Source organism: Macaca mulatta, chromosome X (assembly GCF_049350105.2).
Source record: "Macaca mulatta isolate MMU2019108-1 chromosome X, T2T-MMU8v2.0, whole genome shotgun sequence".
NCBI lineage: Eukaryota > Metazoa > Chordata > Mammalia > Primates > Cercopithecidae > Macaca > Macaca mulatta.
Window position 1 is genome coordinate 82,531,649 of NC_133426.1, and position 23,311 is coordinate 82,554,959.

A 23,311-nucleotide genomic window follows, 5' to 3' on the forward strand; every position below is an offset into this window, starting at 1 on the left:
CCTGATCTCAAGTGAGCCGCCTGCCTCAGCCTCCCAAAGTGTTAGGATTACAGGCATGAGTCACCGCACCCGGCCTTAATGGAATATTATTCAGCTTTAAAAATGTAGGAAATCCTGTCATATGCTACAAAGTGGATGAAACTTGAGGACATTATTCAGTCCCCAAAAGAAAAATACGGTATGACTCCAGTTATATGCAGTGTCTAACGTAATTAAATTCATAGAAAATAGAATGGTGGCTACCCGGGGCCAAAAGGAGAGGAAAGTGGAGAATCGTTCTTTAATGCATACCGAGTTTCAATTTTGCAAAATGAAAAAGTTCTGGAGATCTGTCACACAACAATGTAAATATACTTAACACTACCTAAGTGTACACTTAAAAATGATTAAAATGGTAAATTTTTATATTATCTGGTCTTTACCCCGATTTTTTAAAAAAGTCCCTAGACCTCATGTTTCTTTCTAGCTGCACCTGTTTTGGAAGAACTTTCCATGATCACTAACATCTCTTTTTTATCTCCCACTCCCTCTTCAACCCACTACCATCTGACTTCTGCCCTTGTTCAGGTTGTCAATGACCATTCTACTAAACCTGCTCTTGCTAAGGTTGTCAACCTCCCTATATGTTTATGCTTAGTATACTCAACTGAGAGTACTGGGTTCTGCTCACCACTTATTTCTAGAAGCTCTTACATCCTTTGGTTTCTGTGAGGCTTCGCCTTGTTCTTTGACAGACAACTGACAACTTTTTTTTAAGTCTTTTTTTTTTTTTGCTGCCTTTTTTCCTTCATAAATGCTTGACCTGCTGCTTTTTGTGTCTTTACAGTTCTTTATAGATTTCTTATGAAAGCTCAACTAAACCTGAAGTACCAACTATCAAATTTATCTCCGATCAGATCTCCCTCTGCCTGGTCAATTCTATCTGAATGCCCCATAGGCTCTTCTAAACTTAACTTCTCAAATTAAACTCATCATCTCTCCTCTGTGTTCCCTTGCTCAACGATATTTATCCCCAAATCCTATTCTGAAATCTGGGAGTCATAGTAGAATCCTAATTCTCCTTTATGCTCTACATGAAATTAGTCAAAAAGTTCTATTGATTATAAGCCCCATTAATTCTCAAAATTCATCTCAACTGTCACTGCTTTAGTTTAGATTTTCATCACCCACTGCCTTCAAGCTGGTGTCTCTGTCTCCAATTTCGTCTTCCTCAAATTAATCTTCCATGTTGTGTTACAGAGATCAGAAAAGTTAAGTCTGACCATGAAGCTGGCCTACTTAAAAATCTTCAGTAGCTTAGTGTTGCTCTAAGGGTAAACTCTCTACTCCCTAACATTCAGCATACCAAAGGCCCTGTGCTCCCTCGATGACTCCACTCTGGATTCAGCTATACTGTTTTTGTAATTCCCAGCAAGGTGCCATTAATGGCTTTGTTTGTGCTCTTCCCTCTGCCTGGACTGTCTTTCCCCGTCTGCTTGGCTAAGCTCCCTTCATAATTTGGCTTAGGTATCACCCATTCATGCTCCCACAACATCCGATGCTATGCTGTGAGCACTACTGTGTCCGGTCCCTCACTATATCTAGTTCTTCCAAGGCAGGTACTAAATTCTTCATCCCTGCACTCCGCCCCCTAGCACCATGCCTTTTCGTGAATCACTCCCTGGTTGTGGGTACTGGGGTGTATGTGTATGCGCATGTGCGTATATGCGCACTTGAATGGAGAGTGAATTTGAATTTTGGCTGGGCACACGGCACAGTGAAGACACGAAAGGGGCACTATTTTAACTCAACCTTTTCCCGTGATCACCACCGAAATTACTGATCAGTCAATCACCTCAGATCTCTCAAGCAGTCCAGCCTACGCACCAGTACTCCACCTCTGCGCCTGCGCGGGGAGGGTAAGGCGGGGCCAGCAACTTCCTCGCGGGGAGGGAGAGTGCACAGTGGAGCCGCCAGTTGAGAAAGACTCTGATCCGGCTCAGCTTTCCAATCAGCTGCGGAAGGAGCCACGCTTTCTGGTTTGCAACATGGCGGCCACCAGTGGAACTGATGAACAGGTGAGACGCTGCTCTGGGGTCGGGTGAGTGGGGAGGTCGAGCCAGGTGGAGCCTTTTTTTTTTCTTTTTTGAGACAGGGTGTCACTCAGTCGCCCAGGCTGGAGCGCAGTGGTGGGATCACGGCTCACTGCAGCCTCGACCTCCGGGATTCAGGTCTTCCGCCCACCTCAGCCTCCCGAGGAGCTGGGACTACGGGCCCGTGCCACCACGCCCAGCTAATTTTTTTTTGTATTTTTTGTAGAGACGGGGTTTCGCCATGTCACCCAGGCTGGTCTTAAACTCCTGGGCTCAGGCGATCCGCCCGCCTCCAGCCTCCCAAAGTGCTGGGATTACAGACACGAGCCACCGTGCCCGGCCTTGGGTGGAGCCTTGAACTCTTTTTCCCCCTTTCTAGGTTTCCGGGGAGTTGGTGTCTGTGGCACATGCGCTTTCTCTCCCAGCAGAGTCGTATGGCAACGATGTGAGTATGACTCACCCACAGCTCCCACCCACTCAGCTAGCCTGGGATCTCTGCAGGACCTGCCGCTAAGTTACAACTTCATGTCCTGATAATCTACCGCAGACCCTCTCCGCTTACACCAGAAACCGCACCTGCGTTCAATTCGTTTTAATCTTAGTACGCAAACGCAGGACTAACGCCTGTGAAAGTGGTTCCCCAAGTTGGCCACGCTTTAGAATTACTGGGGAGCTTTTAAACGTCCCGCTGCCTAGATTGCTGTTCATACCATCTAAATCAGAATGTCTGGGGAATGAGAGCCAAGAATCAGTATTTTTAAAGGGTCTCTGAGGGATTCCATTGTGCAGCAAAGTTGGACTGGCTTATGTGTGTCTGGTTTAGAAAATTACTGAGAAAGTATATGACGTATTTTCCAAAACAAGACAAGGGGATGTGAGAATAGTGAAAACACCCAAATAAGAATGTGATACATATAATGAGTGGGTCAGGCCATAAGATCCAAATAATTTAGCTGAAGGAGAAATCCCTAAGGGGTCAAGGAAGTAGAAGACTTGACTGAGGAAATGGAGCTTTAACTGTATCCTCCAAGTGTAGGTGGACAAAGGACATGGACTGGCAGGTAGGAAAAGTGCATGGTCTAAGGCATGGAGATAACAAATGCAAATGGCTTTTTCTGGAGTCAGTGAAATAGCTCGGTCTCGTTGGAATGGGAGATTCCAGTGGAACAGGTGGGTGCTTGGTAAGACTTACTGTAACCTTGATCTGTTTCATGTGCTAATTCATTTCTAGGTGTTACAGTATGGGGAATTGGCTGGCAAACAAAAATGATTACGACATGCTTCAATCTTAAAAATGAAAAGTAATTTTCATCTTGATTCTTTGTTCACCCAACAACTCAGTGGAATTGATGGGTGTATTATTTCAGTTTTACAATGATTTAACTCAATCCCGAGAAGGTGATTTGTCTACTGCTTTATTTAGTCTCCCAGCTTTCACTAGCAGCTGGGAAGAGATAGGCAGTGGCTCACTGTGTTCATTACACTGTGTAGGTAGCTTCTTTTGGTTGTCATACGGACAAAAGAATTATTGTCCAAATTTATTACTCCAGTTTTTATCATTTGACAGTAACATCAAGTTTGGTAGCCCTCTTGAGCATTAACTAGACATCCACATACTTCCTTAATTTGTTATTCAGTAGTAGGATGGGGAGATTTATGACCTGGCATTCTTCACTCCTTTGCAGCCTGATATTGAGATGGCTTGGGCCATGAGAGCAATGCAACATGCTGAAGTCTATTACAAGGTGAGTTGTCTGTCTTCATCATTAAGCAGAATTAAACATGTAATTATAGCATATGATGCTCTGCTTATCACTATTCTCAGCAAGTTAAACAGTTGTGTTTTGGAGATAGTTTTTATTAATGTAAGTTCTTACCCACAGACAACAGAGGAGTGAAGGCAAATTTGTTTCTACAATGAGTTCTGCTGCTTTACCCAGTGTTGTAATGCTAACTGACAAGAGGGCGTCTGGCCCATACATAGTAGGCACTTAATAAATGTTTGTTGAATGAACGAGCAATCCATGGAGGGCAATAGCCAGGCAGTACTATGGTTAAATAAGCCAACTGCCAAATTGGTGGAAGGGATTGTAATAATATGTTATGGCCTTAAACTGTCATGATTTCATCCAGGATGTAGGCTGTCGACACTTCTTGAAGAGATCTTCTGCCCTGAGAACCATAAAGGTTTTCTGGCGGGAATGGGGAAGATAGAAGTATAGTAAATTACAAACTAGCATCTGTATGTTGTCTTACTGTTTGGCAGCTGATTTCATCAGTTGACCCACAGTTCCTGAAACTCACCAAAGTAGATGACCAAATTTACTCTGAGTTCCGGAAAAATTTTGAGACCCTTAGGATAGATGTATTGGACCCAGAAGAACTCAAGTCAGAATCAGCCAAAGAGGTAAAAATTCTCTTTCTTAAATATTACTTAGCATTTAACCAACAATTTTTGATTGTGAATATGTTTTTTTACATTTAAGCTCTTTTTTTGTTTAAGAAAAATATGTGAAGAACCAGAACTACTTTTCTAGTTTTAATCAACTAAGTTAGGAAATGAATGTTTTTCCAGTTTATGGACTTTTCATGTTGTTGAGTCTATTTTTTTCTCCTTTTTGTCTTGGATATTTTAAATCTCCACCCATCAGCCCTTTCAGAGGAGGATGGATCAGTTTATTTAAGTCGTATAGCCAGAAGACTTGGATGGGGAGTGGCAAATAGGGTATAGGAAGGTGTTTGATTCTCTGGATTTAAGTTCATGTGATTACAGGCCATGGATAACTGGAAAACTTTTGTTTTTCATTGCTTATGTGATTATCCTATACTTTGATAGGATACTAACACTTTTACAGTTAGGAAAAAAAATTTTTCCTTGAGAGTAAACCCTTGGCTAATGAAGAATCTAAAGTTTTTTTTTTTTTTTTTTTTTTTGATATAGGGTCTCACTCTGTTGCCCAGGCCATCTCAGCTCACTACAACCTCCACCTCTCAGGCTCAAGCAGTCCTCCTGCTTCAGCTTCCCTAGTAGGTGGGACTGCAGGTATATGCTACCATGCCCAGCTAATATTTTGTATTTTTTGGTAGAGGCGGGGTTTCACCTTGTTGACCAGGCTGGTCTTAAACTCCTGAGCTCAAGCGATCTGCCTGCCTCGGCCTTTCAAAGTGCTGGGATTATAGGCGCGAGCCACTGCACCCAGCCAAGAATCTACACTTTTAACTTCTAGCAGGCAGTTAGTGATCTTTGTCTTTGGAAAATTGTCACTACTGAATGGACTTCTTTATTAAAATCATTTGTGTTTTAGTGGGGATAGATGACCATTTTGGGCTGAACTGACCAGTAACTTCAAAACAAAACAATTTACTTAAGAAATCATATTTTAATTCTGCAGCAAAGGATTTATGTATTTTTCAAGTAAAATATTGTTCATCTTGGGAAATACCAGTCTAAAGACACAGTAGGTAGCACAAAAACGCATTGCTAGTTTCACTGTGAAACCAACAATCACCTCATTCCTAGTCTCACAGTGATTATTTTCCTTACTGGGGAAATGGAAGTCCCTCTCCTGGCCTTAGTACATCAACCTCTTGCATTTGTCAGCTAAAGCATTGTATTTGCCTTTATAGAAGTGGAGGCCATTCTGCTTGAAGTTTAATGGGATTGTTGAAGACTTCAACTATGGTACTTTGCTGCGACTAGATTGTTCTCAGGGCTATACTGAGGAAAACACCATCTTTGGTGAGTTTCTTCCCTCTGGAATTGTTTCTCTATAAGGAGACTGAACAGTCTGGTTTTACTGATGAATCAGTGACACGTATAGTTAGGTCACCTTATCTTGTTTCATCTTTAAAGATCTTGTTGCTATTTTTTACGTAACTTGAAGATAGTTAAGTATTTTCAATCTCATTAATATGAGATTGGAATTAAAGGTCTCTGAAGTTTATGACTATACTCGAATGGTTTGCATGTTATTTCAATTTTGTCAGATTTCCAGCATATTTAGGGAGCAGGCCAGGCACAGTGTCTCATGCCTTGTAATCCCAGCACTTTGGGAGGCTGACATGGGCGGATCACTTGAGCTGAGGATTTTGAGACCAGCCTGGGCAACATAGGGAGATCCCATCTCTACAAAAACATTTAAAAAATTAGCCTGGTGTAGTTGTAGTGGTGAGTGTTTGTAGTTCCAGCTATTCAGGAGACTGAGGCAGGAGGATTGCTTGAACCAGGGAAATTGAGGCTGCAGTAAGCTGTGATTGTGCCACTGCAGTCCAGCCCTGGTCATCAGAGTGAGACCCTGTCTCAAAAAAAAGAGATTTAGGGAATAAACTGAGAGTAGGATGATAATCAATTCTGTTCATTTTTCAGCCCCCAGGATACAATTCTTTGCCATTGAAATTGCTCGGAACCGGGAAGGCTATAACAAAGCTGTTTATATCAGTGTTCAGGACAAAGAAGGAGAGAAAGGAGTCAACAATGGAGGAGAAAAAGGAGCTGACAATGGAGAAGAAGAGAACACCAAGAATAGAGGAGAGAAAGGAGCTGATAGTGGAGAAGAAAAAAAGGAAGGAATCAACAGAGAAGACAAAACTGACAAAGGAGGAGAAAAAGAGAAAGAAGCTGACAAAGAAATCAACAAAAGTGGTGAAAAAGCTATGTAAGGTATACAGGGAACAGCACTCTAGAAGCTTTGACTTAATTGAGTCTACAAGTGCCACGGTGCTACTTGCATAGACCCCTTTGGTAAAATGTAAATTCATGTACAATTGAAGGATACTCAGGAGGACATCTTTCTAGTCTAACAGTCAGGAACTGCTCTGGTCATTCCCTTGTATGAACTGTTCTAAAGACTATTAGTGGGGTGTTAATTGATTTTTCCTGGTATACTGTTGCTTGGATGACACCACTGGTCAAGTAAGAAATTTGTAAATAAATTTCTTTTGGTTCTTATTATCTATATCTGTGACTGATTTTAAAAAGGTATTTGACACTTGAAATTTTTTTCAAATATATAATCTCATCACCATGTCTTATATATAATAATTTACTCCTGTTTCTTACTGCATCTCACTGTTTCCTGTAGTAAAGTTCTCTAAACTTGTTAAGTTATACCCGGTGTTGGGATTAGAAGTCCTTATGTAAGAATTGACTCTTAATCTCTGAGTGACTATAACTCCCTGATTTCTTTGCTATATATGACTAAAGATTTGATAAATATCTGCAACCTGAACCTGTCAGACTAGTGAATGCAGCCCAGTTCATATTAGAAGAATTAGAAGAGCAAGAGACTGGACATGCTTCAGTATTTGCTTTTCTTTTGGTAGCCAGAATGTTGCCTGAAAGCTAGCAAAAAAAAAAAAAAAAAAAAAAAAAAAAAAGAGGAAAACCAGAGTGGCTACGCTTTTTTTTTTTTTTTGAGACAGAGTCTCACTCTGACTTCCAGGCTGGAGTGCAGTGGCGCGATCTCAGCTCACTACAACCTTGGCCTCCTGGGTTCAAGTGATTCTCCTGCCTTAGCCTCCCAAGTAGCTGGGACTACAGGCAAGTGCCACCACACCCAGCTAATTTTTTGTATGTTTAGTAGAGACGGGTATTCTGTGAAGAAAGTGGATGGTAGCTTGATGGGGATAGCATTAAATCAAGAAATTACTTTGAGCAGTATGGCCATTTTCACTATATTGATTTTTTTCTCTCCATGAGCATGGAATGTTTTTCCATCTGTTTGTGTCCTCTTATTTTCTAGAGCAGTGGTTTGTTGTTCTCCTTGAAGAGGTCCTTCACATCCCTTGTAAGTTGTATTCCTAGGTATTTTATTCTCTTTGTAGCAATTGTGAATGGTAGTTCACTCATGATTTGTCTGTTTGTCTATTTTTGGTTTATTGGTGATTTTTGCACATAGATTTTGTATCCTGAGACTTTGCTGAAGTTGCTTATCAGCTTAAGGAGATTTTGGGCTGAGATGTTGGGGTTTTCTAAATATACAATCATGTCATCTGCAGACAGAGACAATTTGACTTCCTGTCTTCCTATTTGAAAATGCTTTATTTCTTTCTCTTGGCTGATTGCCCTGACCAGAGCTTCCAATACTACGTTGAATAGGAGTGGTGAGAGAGGGCATTCTGGTCTTGCGCCGATTTCCAAAGGGGATGCCTCCAGCTTTCATCCATTCAGTATGATATTGGCTGTTGGATTATCATAAATAGCTCTTATTATTTTGAGATATGTTCCATTTCCATCAATACCTAGTTTATTGAGAGTTTTTAGCATGAAGGAGTGTTGAATTTTATGGAAGGTCATTTCTGGATCTAATGAGATAATCATGTGTTTTTTGTCATTGGTTCTGTTTATGTGATGGATTACGTTTATTGATTTGCATACATTGAACCAGCCTTGCAACCCCGGGATGAAGCCGACTTGATCGTGGTGGATAAGCTTTTTGATGTGCTGCTGTATTCGGTTTGCCAGTATTTTATTGAGGATTTTCCCATCGATGTTCCTCAGGGATATTGGCCTAAAATTGTCTTTTTTTGTTGTGTCTCTGCCAGGCTTTGGTATCAGGATGATGTTGGCCTAATAAAATGAGTTAGGGAGGAGTCCCTCTTTTTCTGTTGTTTGGAATAGTTTCAGAAGGAATGGTACCAGTTCTTCTTGGTACTTCTGGTAGAATCTGGCTGTGAATCTGTCTGGTCCTGGACTTTTTTTGGTTTCTAGGCCATTGATTACTGCCTCAATTTCAGACCTTGCTATTGGTCTATTCAGGGATTCGACTTCTTCCTGGTTTAGACTTGGGAGGGTGTATGTGTCCAGGAATTTATCCATTTCTTCTAGGTTTTCTAGTTTATTTGCATAGAGGTCTTTTTAGTATTCGCTGATGGTAGTTTGTATTCCTGTGGGATCAGTGGTGATATCCCCTTTATCATTTTTTATTGCGTCTATTTGATTCTCTCTCTTTTCTTCTTTATTAGTATGGCTAGCAGTCTATTTTGTTGATCTTTTCAAAAAACCAGCTCCTGGATTCATTGATTGTTTGAAGGGTTTTTTGTTTCTCTGTCACCTTCAGTTCTGCTCTGATCTTAGTTATTTCTTGTCTTTAGTTATCTTTTGAATTTGTTTTATCTTCTCTAGTTCTTTTAATTGTGATGTTAGGGTGTCGAGTTTAGATCTATCTATCCTGCTTTCTCTTGTGGGCATTTAGTGCTATAAATTTCTCTCTAAATACTGTTTTGGCTGTGTCCTAGAGATTCTGGTATAGTTGTGTCTTTTTTCCCATTGGTTTCAAAGAACATCTTTATTTCTGACTTCTTTTTGTTATTTTCCCAGTAGGCATTCAAGAGCAAGTTGTTCAGTTTCCATGTAGTTGTGTGGTTTTGAGCGAGTTTCTTAATCCTACCTTCCAATTTGATTGCACCGTGGTCTGAGAGACTGTTTGTTATGATTTTCATTCTTTTGCATTTGCTGAGGAGCTTTTACTTCCAATTATGTGGTCAATTTTAGCATAAGTGTGATGTGGTTCTGAGAAGAATATATTTTCTGTTGATTTGGGGTGCAGAGTTCTGCAGATGTCTATTAGGTCTGCTTGTTCCAGAACTGAGTTCAAGCCCTGAATATTCTTGTTAATTTTCTGTCTCATTTATCTTTCTAATATTGACAGTGGGGTGTTAAAGTCTACCAGTATTATTCTGTGGGAGTCTAAGTCTTTGTAGGTCTCTGTGAATTTGCTTTGTGAAACTGAGTGCTCCTTATTGGGTGCATATCTATTTAGGATAGCTAGCTCTTTTTGTTGCATTGATCCCTTTACCATTATGTAATACCCTTCTTTGTGTCTTTTGGTCTTTGTTGGTTTAAAATCCGTTTTATCAGAGACTAGCATTGGAACCCCTGCTTATCTTTGCTTTCCATTTGCTTTGTAAATATTTCTTCATCCCTTTATTTTGAGCCTATGTGTGTCCTTGCACGTGAGATGGGTCTCCTGAATTACGCATACTGATGGGTCTTGACTCTATCCAATTTGCCAGTCTGTGTCTTTTAATTGGGGCATTTAGCCAGTTTACATTTAAGGTTCATATTTTTAATGTGTGAAATTGATTCTGTCTTTATGATGCTGGCTGGTTATTTTGCCCGTTAGTTGATGCAGTTTCTTCATAGTGTCGATGGCCTTTACAATTTCGTATGTTTTTGCAGTGAGTAGTACCGGTTGATCCTTTCCATGTTTAGTGCTTCCTTCAGGAGCTCTTGTAAGGCACGCCTGGTGGTGACAAAATCTCTCAGCACTTGCATGTCTGTAAAGGATTTTTTCTTTTTCACTTATGAAGCTTAGTTTGGCCGGATATGAAATTCTGGGTTGAAAATTCTTTTAAGAATGTTGAGTACTGCCTCTCTTCTGGCTTGTAGCGTTTCTGCAGAGAGATCCAGTGTTAATCTGATAGGTTTCCCTTCGTGGGTAACCTGACCTTTCTCTCTGGCTGCCCTTAACATTTTTTCCTTCATTTCAACCTTGGTGAACCTGACGATTATGTGTCTTGGAGTTGCTCTTCTCGAGGAGTATCTTAGTGGTGTTCTCTGTATTTCCTGAATTTGATTGTTGGCCTCTCTTGCTCGTTTGGGAAAGTTCTCCTGGATAATATCCTGAAAAGTGTTTTCCAACTTGGTGCCATTTTTCCCATCACTTTCAGGTACACCAATCAATCATAGGTTTGGTCTTTTCACATAATCCCATATATCTTGGAGTCTTTGTTTACTTCTTTTCATTCTTTTTTCTCTCATCTTGTCTTCACACTTTAAATTGATCTTCAATCTCTGATAGCCTTTCTTTTGCTTGATCTATTTGACTATTGATCCTTGTGTATGCTTCATGAAGTTCTCGTGCTGTGTTTTTTAGCTCCATCAGGTCATTTATGTTCTTCCCTAAACTGGTTATTCTAGTTAGCAATTCCTCTAAACTTTTTTTCAAGATTCTTAGCTTCCTTGCATTGGGTTAGAACATGCTTCTTTAGCTCAGAGGAGTTTATTATTACCCACCCTCTAAAGCCTACTTCTTTCAGTTTGTCAAACTCATTCTCCATCTAGTTTTGTTCCCTTGCTGGGGAGGAGTTGTGATCCTTTGAAGGAGAAGAGGCATTCTGGTTTTTGGAATTTTCAGCCTTTTGTGCTGGTTTTTTCTCCTCTTTGTGCATTTATCTATCTTTGCTGTTTGATGTTGGTGAGCTTTGGATGAGGTTTCTGTCTAGACGTCCTTTTTGTTGATGTTGATGCTATTCCTTTCTGTTTTTTAGTTTTCTTCTAACAGTCAGCCCTCTCTCCTGCAGGTCTGCTGTAGTTTGCTGGAAGTCCACTCCAGACTCTTATCTGCCTGGATATCACCAGCAGAGGCTGCAGAACAGCATAGATTGCTGCCTCTTCCTTCTTCTGGAAGCTTCATCCCAGAGGGCACCCGCCAGATGCCAGCCGGGGCGCTCCTGTATGAAGTGTCCATCAACCCCTGCTGGGAAGTGTCTCCCAGTCAGGACGCAAAGGGATCAGGGACCCACTTGAGGAGGTAGTCTGTTTCTTAGCAGAGCCTGAGCGCTGTGCTGGGAGATCCACTGCTCTCCGGAACTGTCAGGCAGGAACTTTTAAGTCTGCTCAAGCTGCACCCACAGTTGCTCCTTCCCTCAGGTGCTCTGTCCCAAGGAGATGGGAGTTTTATCTATAAGCGCCTTACTGGGGCTGCTGTCTTTCTTTCAGAGATGCCCTGCCCCGAGAGGAGGAATCTAGAGAGGCAGTCTGGTTACAGTGACTTTGCTCAACTTCAGTGGGCTCCACCCAGTTCAAATTTACCGGAGGCTTTGTTTACCCTGTGAAGGGAAAACCACCTATTGAAGCCTCAGTAATGGCAGATGTCCTTCCCCCCACCAAGCTTGAGAGTCCCAAGTCGACTTCAGACTGCTGTGCTGGTGGTGAGAAATCAAGCCAGTGGATCTTAGCTTTCTAGGCTCTGTGGGGGTGGGATCTGCTGAGCTAGACCACTTGGCTGCCTGGCTTCAGTCCCCTTTCCAGGGGAGTGAACGGTTTTATCTCACTGGTGTTCCAGGCGCCACTGGTGTTTGAAAAAATACTCCTACGGCAGCTGCTTGTGTGCCCAAAAAGTATTCCAGTTTTGTGCTTGAAACCCAGGTCCCTGGTAGTGTAGGCACTGGAGGGACTCTCCTGGTCTCCAGGTTGCGAAGACCATGTGAAAAGCATAGTATCTTGGCCTGAGTGTACCATTCCTCAGGGCACAGTCCCTCATGGCTTCCCTTGGCTAGGGGAGGGAGTTCCCCACCCCTTTCCCTTCCCAGGTGAGGCAATGCCCCGCCCTGCTTCGGTTTGCCCTCCACGGGCTGCACCCAATGTCTAACCAGTCCCAATGAGTTGAGCTGGGTACCTCAGTTGGAAATGCAGAAATCAGCTGCCTTCTGTGTTGATCTCGCTTAGAGCTACGGACCGGAGCTGTTCTTATTCGGCCATCTTGCCAGCCACCATCTAATGGCTTTTAAGAGTACATGCTTCAGTTATCTCCACATGTATATAAAAGTTTATTCATTACCTCATAGACACACTGAGCTTGATTGTTGAAACTGTTTAGAAGAAACCACAATATTTATAGTACATACAGTAAATACAAGGCTAACCACAGCATCATGATGCAAGAAAGGATTTACCAAGCAGAGAAGGGAAAAATGAGGCCTTTTTATTCCAGTGAACACAGGGAAAAAATAAAAATGAATACTAATTGACAAGTTATGCCCTAGGCAAGAGCTGAACTGTAGATGCATATATCTAGCAGCAACAATTGTGCACAAAGCAAATAGGTTTCTCCATTAATTGTCTTTGGCAAATTCTTAAAAATATTTAAAACATTCGTTAGAGTCTTCATTTTATGAAAATGTCTTTTTTAAAAGGGGTAGGACAATGTTAAATACTTCATACTAGACAGACTTTGTTATTAAGAACTTTTACTGTATTAACTTTTTCTAGTTCATATGTTACTAAATATTCACAAAAGTGCATACATATACATTGCTTGAGGCTGAGGAAGAATAAAGATTATTGGTCACATACAGCTGTGCCCCTGATGGCCTTTTCCAGGTAGCTCACCAGTAAGAAAATGTGCCTATTGACTTCTCTCTGATTGGTTTTAGAGAATAAGAAACATGCAGTTGAAAGTCAGAGTGCTTTAAAGCAAGAGGCATCTGTCCAAAGACTGGGTGATGAAATCTGGGGAAAGGGAGGGAAATACACAGAATACTGCAGCTGCACTGTAAGGGGCCAGGAATTCAAGGCAGTATCCAAAGTTAGAGGTGAAGGAGTGGGCAGAATGGTGCTCTGGTGTGGTAGGCAATTGTTAAGATGGACTTAAGGTAACCACCGCTTGGCATACATGTTCTTTATAATTCCCATCTGTTTCAGTGTAGGCATGACTTGTGAATATGAAGAAATTTTATTCCTGTGATTAAGTTACTAATCATTTTATTTTGAGTTAATCAAAGAGGAGATTATCCTGAGTGGATCTTGCCTAATCAGGTGAGCTCTTAGACAAGTGGCCACAGCAGATGTTCTCATGTTGGCCTTGAAGAAGCAAACAGCCATGTTGTGAGAGGAGGGTACTTTGTGGTAAGGACGTGAGAGTGGCTCTCTAGGACCTGAGATTGTTCCCTGTCTGACAACAAGAAAACAGGGTTTCACTCTTAAGTTGTAAGTAATTGAATTCTGCCAACAACCAGTGAGCTTGTAGAAGACCTCAAGCCTCAGATGAAATTGATGCCATGACTTCAGCCCTGTGAAATCCTGAACAGAGGACTCAGTTAAACTGTACCTGGACTCCTGACCCATAGGACTGTGAGATAATAAATGGGTGCTGTCTTAAGCCACTAATTACATGGCAATTTTTTTACAGAGCAATAGAAAACGACCACAGACTTTGGTACTTGGAGTGGAGTGTTGCTGTAACAAATGCCTAAAATGTGAAAGGGAGCTTTGAAATCAGGTACTGAATCGAGGCTGGAAGAATTTTGAGGAGCATGATAGAGAAAGCCCCAATTGTCTTAAACAGACTTTCAGTAGAAATAAGGACTTTAAGGATGCTGCTGATGAGGGCTCAGAAAGAAGTAAGGAACAGATTATTGGAAAGTAGAGGAAGGGGGATTGTAGCATTGTAGTTAGAGAGCAGGAAATTCGAGATTTGAGCCCTTGTTCTGAATTATTTGAAAGATGTTATTTGGGCTTACCGTAAGTGTGCAAACAACTATTTATTCAGAATGTGGTAGCATTCCAATAAGACATCTTTTGGAGGCAGGGAAAAGGCAAAGACTAACTTTTACACTTGCAGAAGGGAAAACTGCAGCCATATTTAAGTTTTAAGTCACAGAATTTGTGACAATTTGTTACATCAATAATAGGAAATTAATAAAGACATGCTGAGCACTACCCCAAAAGTAGAGACATTGACTGAACTGTCTTTGTTTATTTTGAAACTATAAACACAGGGATATGTTGTACCAGAGGACTGAAGGCATAACCTGCATACAAAGTGAGCTTGAATGATTGTAAACCATTTTTAACTTACTCTCCACAGGAACTCCCATAGCTGAGTTTGTGTGTGTCGGGTGGTATTGATATAACTGGAAGTTCTCTAAATTTACCTTTATGGACAATAGGATTCTTATTAAAGAGAATGTGCTAATTTGAAGCTTATATATACATATTAATAAAACTCAACAGTAACTTCATCAATTGTATAGAACTTGGACCAGGAAAATATTTTTCTGGGGAAAAATATTTTATCATTAACATTGTTTAAAATTGCCAGAGCATGATGAAAATTTAAGCAGACAAGGTTTTTGTTGGTTTTTCTGTTTTTAAATTTTCTACAGAGAATACACCTTTTTTATAGCCTGCACTCAGTGTGGACAATTCTCATTACCCAACTTTGCTACATCATTATTGTTTTCACAAATTCATCATTCAGATAAATAGCATCATAACTGATTGTTCAAAAATAAAGACATGTATGTATGTTATGTAAATGGTCATTTTGCCTTGCCTAAATGTTTCTATCTCTAGAATTGTGAAAATATTACAACTGTCAATATGTTGTTGGTTTCCTGAATTACACTGCTGCCACTTGACTATATAACTGGCTAGTTTTTGAAATGTTTTAAATTTTGGATTCAGGGGACACATGTGCAGGTTTGTTACCTGGGTATATTGCATGATGCTCAAGTTTGGAGTATAGATAGTCCCATCACCTGAATAGTGAACATAGTACCCAATAGGTAGTTTCTCAGCACATAACCTCCTCTTTTACTCTCCCCCTCTAGTAGTCCCCAGTGTCTGTTGTTCTCATCTTTATGTTTAGCTCCTGCTTACAAGTGAGACCACGTTGCTGCAAAGGACATGATTTCATTCTTTTTTATGGCTGTGTAGTATTTCATGGTGTATATGTGCCACATTTTCCTTATCCCCACCACCATTGATGGGCATATAGGTTGATTTTACATCTTTGCTATTGTGAATAGTGCTGCTATGAACATATGAATGCATGTGGCTCTTTGATAGAATAATTTTTTTTTGAGACAAGAGTCTTACTCTGTTGCCCAGGCTGGAGTGCAGTGGCATGATCTTGGATCACTGCCATCTTCACCTCACAGGTTCAAGTGATTCTCATGCTTCATCCTCCTGAGTAGTTGAGATTACAGGCATGCACCACCACGCCCGGCTAATTTTTGTATTTTCAGTAGAGATTGGGTTTCACCATGTTGGCCAGGCTGGTCTCAAACTCCTGGCCTCAAGTGATCCACCCACCTTGGCCTCCCAAAGTGCTGGGATTACAGGTGTGAGCCACCAAACCTGGCCTAGAACAATTTATTTTCCTTTGGTACATACCCATTAATGGAATTGCTGTGTTGAATGGTAATTCTAAATTCTTTGAGAAGCCTCTAAGCTGCTTTCCACAATGACTGAACTAATTTACGTTCCCACCAGCAGTGTATACATATTCCCTTTTATCCACAGTCTTACCAACATCTGTTATTTTTTTACTTCTTCATAGCCATTCTGACTGGTGCAAGGTGGTATCTCATTGTGATTTTCATTTTTCTGATGATTAATGATGAGCTTTTAAAAATATATTTGTTGGCTACTTGTATGTCTTTTTCTGAGAAGTGTCCGTTTGTGCCTTTGCCCACTTTTTCATGAAGTTACTGGTTTCTCGCTTGTTCAATTGTTTAATTTCCGTATAGATTCTGGATATTACACCTTTGTCAGATGCAGCTTGTGAATATTTTCTTCCATCCTGTAGGTTGCCTGTTTACTTTGTTAGTAGTTTCTTTTGGTGTGCAGAAACTCTTTAATTAGGTCCCAATTGTTAATTTTTGTTTTTGTTGCAATTGCTTTTGAGAACTTAGTCATAAATTCTTTACCAAAGCTGATATCTAGAAGGGAATTTCCTAGATTTTCTTTTAGGATCTTTATAGTAAGAGGTCTTAAATTTAAATGTTTTATCCAACGCGGTTAATTTTTGTGTATGGTAAAAGGAAGGGGTTGTTTCATTCTTCTGCATAGGGCTAGCCAGCTATTCCAGCACCATTTATTGACTAGAAACTTCTTTCCCCATTTCTTGTTTTTATCAACTTATTGAAGATCAGTTAGTTGTAGGTGTGCAGCTTTATTTCTGGGTTCTCTTATTCTGTTTCATTGGTCTATGTGTCTGTTTTTGTACCATTACCATGCTATTTTGGTTACTGTTGCCTTGTAGTATGGTTAGAAGTTGTGTCATGTGATGCCTACAGCTTTTTTATTTTTGCTTAGGATTGCTTTCACTATTCAGGCTCTTTTTTGGCTTCATTTGGAATTTTTTTCTATTTTTGTGAAAAATGATGTTGCTGTTTTGATAGTGTTGAATCTGTGGATTGCTTTGTGTAGTATAGCCATTTAAACAACATTGATTCTTCTAATCCATGAGCATGTAATGTTTTCTTCTTTGTGTCATCTATTCTTTCTTTCAGCAGTGTTTTGTAGTCTCCTCCTTGTAGAGATCTTTTCCTTCCTTAGATAGGTGTATTCCTAGGAATTTTATATTTTGTGGCTTTTGCAAATGGGATTGCATTATTGATTTGGCTCTCAGCTTGAATGTTATTGGTATATAGAAATGCTACTGGTTTTTGTACATTGATTTTGTATCCTGAAACTTTACTGAAGTAATTTATCAGTTCTGGGAGGTTTTGGGCAGAGTCTTTATTGTTTTCTAGGTATAAAATCATATCATCGGTGAAGAGAAGTAATTTTACTTTTTCTTTTCCTATTTGGATACCTTCTTTTTATTTCTCTTGTCTAATTGCCTGTGGAGGATTTTACATGGGAGATTTTTATTGGCCAGTCCTAGAACTGATCTGTATCTTCTACTCACATTCTTTCAAATATAACTCAGTCCCCTGCAAGAAGACTGCAGAGGAGAGGGGGAAATTTATTCTAGGCACGTGCCCAGGAAAATGAGGAGAAAAATGTTTTGATGATTACCTACCCAGTCACTGTTACAGTAGGTAGTTATTCTTATCTCCCATGCATATGATTGATTTCAGCTAATTCATTGATCAAATTCTAGAAACAGGTTCCCATTGTTACTCTGTTACCCAATGAATTTCTAATTGCACACTTCTTTTTTTAAGCCAGCTTTACTGAGGTATAATTGTGAAATGAAATTGTATATATTTAAGTTGTAAAACATGATGTTTTGATACGTATATACAATATGTTATGAATGGATTACCACAATCAAGCTAATTAACATACCTATCACCTCCCATTATTACCACTTTTTTTTTTTCTGGTGAGAATATTAAAGATCAACTCTCTTAAATTTCAAGTATACAATACTTTATTAACTATAGTCACCATTTTGTACATCAGGAGTCCAGAACTCATTCATCTTACAATTGAAGGTCCGTACCCTTTGAAAACTATCTCTTCATTTCCTTCACTCCAGCCACTGGCCATCACCCTTCTACTCTCTGCTTCTATAAGTTGAACTGTTTCAGAGTTTACATATAAGTGAGATCATGCTGTAATTGTCTATCTCTACCTGGCTTATTTCACTTTGCATAATGCCCTCCAGGTTTATATGTGTTGTAACAAATAACAGAATTTTCTTCATTTTTAAGGCTGAATATTATTTTATCATATATATATGGTGTGTGTGTATATATATATATGGTGTGTGTACATATATACACCATATTTTCTTTATTCATTTACCCATCAATAAATATGTAATTTGTTTTCTAGGCTATTGTGAATAATGCTCCAGTGAGCACTGGAGGTGCAGTATCTCTTTGAGAAGTGATTTTATTTTCTTTGTATATATACTCAGAAAGTGAGACTGCCTTATAATATGGTTGTTTTATTTTTAAGATTTTGGGAAACCTCCATACTATATTTCATAATGACTTTACCAATTTATAATACATTCTCAACAACAGCATACAAGGGGTTCCTTTTCTTCTCGTCCTCACCAACACTTATCTTTTGACTTGTTAATAATAGCCATTCTAACAGGTGTGCAGTGATATTTAATTGTGGTTTTCATTTGCATTTGTCTGGTGATTAGTGATGTTGGACATTTTTTCATATACCTGTTGGCCATTTGCATTTCTTTGAAAAAATTTCTATTCAGGTTCTTTGACAATTTTTTTTCTTTTTTTTCTTTTTTCTTTTTTTGCTATTGAGTTGTATGAATTTCTTATATTTTTGGATATTAACCTCTAATCAGATATATGACTTGCAAATATTTTTTCTCATTACCTAAGCTTCCATTGATTTCATTTTTTTCTTTGCTATGGAGAAACATTAGACTGATGAAGTACCTCTTGTGTATTTTTCCTTTTGTTCCCTGTGCTTTTGGTGTCATTAAAAAAAATTATTGCCAAGACAAATGTCATAAAGCTTTGGCCTTATTTTCTTTTGGTAATTTTATGCTTTCAAATCTTACATTTGGATCTTTGATCTATTTTGAGTTGATTTTTGTATATGAGGTGAATAAGGATCTAATGTCATTCGTCAGCATGTGGATATCCACTTTTGCCAACAGTATTTATTGAAGAGACTGTCATATCCACCTTGTGTTTTCTTGGCTGTTTTTTAGATCAAATTACCATAAACTATTGGGTTTATTTCTGATCTTTCTCTTTTCTTCCATTGATCTATGTATCTGTTTTTATATCAGTACCATGCTGTTTTGATTTCTGTTGCTTTGTAATATAATTAGAAACAGTTTTTAAATTTTTGCTCAAGATTGCTTTGGCTATTCAGATCTTTTGTGGTTCCATGTGAATTTTAAAATTTCTTTTGCTATTTCTGTGAAAATTTCATTGGAATTTTGACAGGGATTATGTTGAATCTGTAGACCACTTTGAGTAATATGGACATTTTAACAATGTTAATTCTTCCAATCCATGGACATGGTGTATCTTTCTATTTGTTTGAGTCTTCTTCAGTTTCTTTCATCAATGTCTTATAGTTTTGGGTGTAGAGATCTTTTACCTCCTTGGTTAAATTTATTATTAGACATTTTATTTTTTACAGCCATTGTAAATGGGACAGTTTTCTGGATTACTTCTTCAGATAGTTCATTTTTAGTTTATAAAAATGCTTGTAATTTTTTATGTTGCTTTTGTGTCTTACAACTTTACTCAATTCATTCATTCATTCCAATAATTTTTTGGTGGAGTACTTAGGGCCTTCTATATATAAGACAGTGCTATCTTTAAATAGATAATGTTACTCCTTTCCTATTTGGATACTGTTTATTTCTTTTTATTTTCTATTTGCTCCTGGGGCTTCCAGTGCTTTTAAATAGAAGTGGAAAGAGTGGGCATTTTTCTTCTTCTCTTTCTCAGAGATAAAACTTTCAGCTTTTTACAATTAAGTATGATGTTAGCTATAGGCTTGTCATATAAAACCTTTTTAAAAATTTAAATTATTTTTTAACATTTTTGTGGGTACATGGTGTATATAGTTTTGGGGGACATGAGATGTTTTGATAAAAGCATGCAATGTGAAATAAGCATATCATAGTGGGAAATAGGATATCCATCACCTCAAGCATTTATCATTTGAATTACAAACAATCGGATTATATTATTTTAGTTATTTACAAATATATAATTAAGTTATTATAACTATAATCACCCTCTTGTACAGTCATATAGTAGATCTTATTTATTCTTTCTATTTTATTGGACGCATTAACTCTCCCCACCTCCTCCCCCGCTCAACCTCCCACTACCCTTCCCAGCCTCTGGTAACCATCCTTCTACTTTCCATGTCCATGAGTTCAATGTATTGGACTTTTAGATCCCACAAATAAGTGAGAACATTCAATGTTTGTCTTTCTGTGCCTTACTTATTTCACTTAAAATAATGATCTCCAGTTCCATCTATGTTGTTGCAAATGATAAAATCTCATTCTTTTTTATTGCAGACTTTATTGTGTGTATTTAGCACATTTCCTGTATCCATTCATTTGTTGGTGGACACTTACGTTGCTTCCAAATGTTACCTATTGTAAACAGTGCTGCAACAAACATAGGAGTGCAGATATCTTTTTGATATACTGATTTGATATACTGATTTTTGGGTATATACCCAGCAGTGGGATTGCTGGATCATATGGTAACTCTATTTTTAGTTTTTCGAGGAACCACCAAACTGTTCATAGTGGTTGTACTAATTTACATTTTAATCAGCAGTGTACAAGGGCTTCCTTTTCTCCACATTTTCACCAGCAGTTGTTACTGCCTGTCTGTTGGATGTAAGACATTTTAACTGGGGTGAGATGGTATCTTACTGTACTTTTTATTTGCATTTACCTTATGATCGGTGATGTTGGGCACCTTTTCATATGCTTGTCACTTCTATGTCTTCTTTTGATCAATGTCTATTCAGATTTTTTCCTCACTTTTTGATTGGATCATTATATATTTTTTTTCTTTTGAATTGCTTGAGCCCCCTATATAGTCTGCTTATTAATCCCTTGTCAGAGGGGTAGTTTGCAAATACCTTCTCCCATTCTGTGGGTTGTTGATTGTATTTTTTGTTGTGCAGAAGTTTTTTAACTTGATGTAGTCTCATTTGTCCATGTTTGCTTTGATTACCTGTGCTTGTGGGGTATTACTCAGAAAATCTTTGCCCAGATCAATGTACTGGAGATTTTCTCCAAATTTTTCTTGTAGTCGTTTCATAGTTTGAGGTCTTAGATGTCTTTAATGCATTTTAATTTGATTTTTGTATATGGTGAAAGATACAGGTCTAGTTTCATTCTTTTGCATATCAATATCCAGTTTTGTCAGCGTCATTAATCTAAGACTGTCTTTTTCCTCGTGTATGTTCTTGGCTCCTTTATAAAAATAAGTCAGGTGGCTCACACCTATAATCCCAGCACTTTGGGAGACTGAGGCAGGTGGATCTCTTGAGGTCAGGAGTTTGAGACCAGCTTGGCCAACATGGTGAAAACCTGTCTCTACTAAAAATACAAAATAGCTGGGCGTGGTGGTACACACCTGTAATTCCAGCTACTTGGGAGGCTGAGGCAGGAGAATCAGTTGAACCCAGGAGATGGAGGTTGCAGTGAGCCAAGATTACACCATTACACTCCAGCCTGGGCAACAGAGCAAGACTCTGTCTCAAAAAAAAAAAAAAAAAAAAAAGTTCACTCTAGATATATGGATTCATTTATAGGTTCTCTATTCTGTTCCATTGGTCTGTCTGACTCCTTTTTATTCCAGTGCCATGCTGTTTTTGTTACTGTAGCTCTGTAGTATAATTTGAAGTCAGGTAATGTGATTCCTCCAGTCTTGTCATTTTTGCTTAGGATAGCTTTGGCTATTCTAGGTCTTTTGTGGTTCCATATAAATTGTAGGTCTGATTTTTCCATTTCTGTGAGGAATGTAATTGGTATTTTGTTGGGGATTGCATTGAATCTATAGATTCCTTTGAGTAGTATGGACATTTTAACAATATTGATTTTTTTCTGATTTATCAACATAAAATTCCTTTCTATTTTTTAATGTCCTCTTCAATTTTCTTTATCAGTGTTTTTTAGTTTTCATTATAAAGATTTTAAATTCTTTAATTTCTAGGTATTTAATTTTATGTGTAGCTATTGTATATGAGATTATTTTTTAATTTATTTTTTACATTGTTCACTATTGGCAAATAGAAATGCTACTGATTTGTACATTGCTTTTGTATCCTATAAGTGTACTGAATTTGTTTATCAGTTCTAATAGTTTTTTGGTGATGTCTATAGGTTTTTCCAAATATAAGATTACATCATCAGCAAACAAGAATAATTTGACTTCTTCCTTTCCAATTTGGATGCTCTTCATATCTTTCTCTTGTCTGATTACTCTAGCTAGGACTTACAGTACTATATTGAATAACAGTAATGACAGTGGGCATCCTTGTGTTCCAGATTTTAAAGGAAAGACTTTTAGTTTTTCCCCATTCAGTATGATACTTACTGTGGATCTGTTGTATATAAATTTTATTATGTTGGGGTATGTTTTTTCCTATACTCAGTATTTTGAGGGTTTAAAAAATGATGGATGTTTAATTTTATCAAATGCTTTGTAAGCATCAATTGAAATGATTATATGGCTTTTATCCTTCATTGTCTTCATATGATGTATCATGTTGATTGACTTGCAATTGTTGAAACATTCTTGCATCCCAGAATTAAATCCCACTTGATCATAATGAATAACCCTGCTAATATATTGTGGAACTTAGTTTGCTAGTATTTTGTTGAATATTTTTGCGTTAATATTGTTGTATTAGTCTGTTCTCACACTGCTAATAAAGACATACTTGAAACTGGGTAATTTATAAATGAAAGAGGTTTAATTAACTCATAGTTCCACATGGCTGGGGAGGCCTCACAGTCATGGTGAAAGGCAAAGGAAAAGCAAAGTCACGACTTGCATTGTGACAGGCAAAAGAGAGTATGTGCAGGAGAACTTCTTTTCATAAAATCATCAGATCTTGTGAGACTTATTCAGTATCATAAGAACAGCATGGGAAAGACCTACTCCCATGATTCAGTTACCTCCTACCAGGTCCCTCCCACAACTTGTGGGAATTATGGGACCTACAATTTAAGACAAGATTTGGGTCGGGATACAGCCAAACCATATCAATTATTCAGGGGTATTGGCTTGCAGTTTTCTTT

At 38.6% G+C, this 23,311-nt stretch overlaps 1 protein-coding gene across 7 annotated transcripts; it reads left to right on the plus strand.

Moving 5' to 3' along the window:
• Positions 1-1,831: 1,831 nt before the first annotated feature.
• PBDC1 (polysaccharide biosynthesis domain containing 1) lies at positions 1,832-22,960 on the plus strand. Of its 7 annotated transcripts, none has more exons than XR_013412570.1 (8): positions 1,952-2,057; positions 2,452-2,517; positions 3,758-3,817; positions 4,339-4,479; positions 6,439-6,732; positions 7,814-7,858; positions 11,376-12,562; positions 21,739-22,960. XR_013412570.1 is itself a non-coding variant. In XM_077987803.1 (8 exons), the coding sequence occupies exons 1-6, from the start codon at positions 2,028-2,030 to the stop codon at positions 6,729-6,731; spliced, it is 702 nt and encodes a 233-aa protein (XP_077843929.1). In that variant the 5' UTR covers positions 1,952-2,027; the 3' UTR covers position 6,732; positions 7,814-7,858; positions 11,376-15,107. The 7 variants fall into 7 exon arrangements, 6 of the variants coding, with proteins under 6 accessions (NP_001181035.1, XP_077843929.1, XP_077843930.1 ...); XM_077987803.1 differs by lacking the exon at positions 21,739-22,960 and adding an exon at positions 5,700-5,811 and having other exon boundaries at positions 11,376-15,107; XM_077987804.1 differs by lacking the exons at positions 7,814-7,858; positions 21,739-22,960 and adding an exon at positions 5,700-5,811 and having other exon boundaries at positions 11,376-15,107.
• The last annotated feature ends 351 nt before the right edge of the window (positions 22,961-23,311 follow it).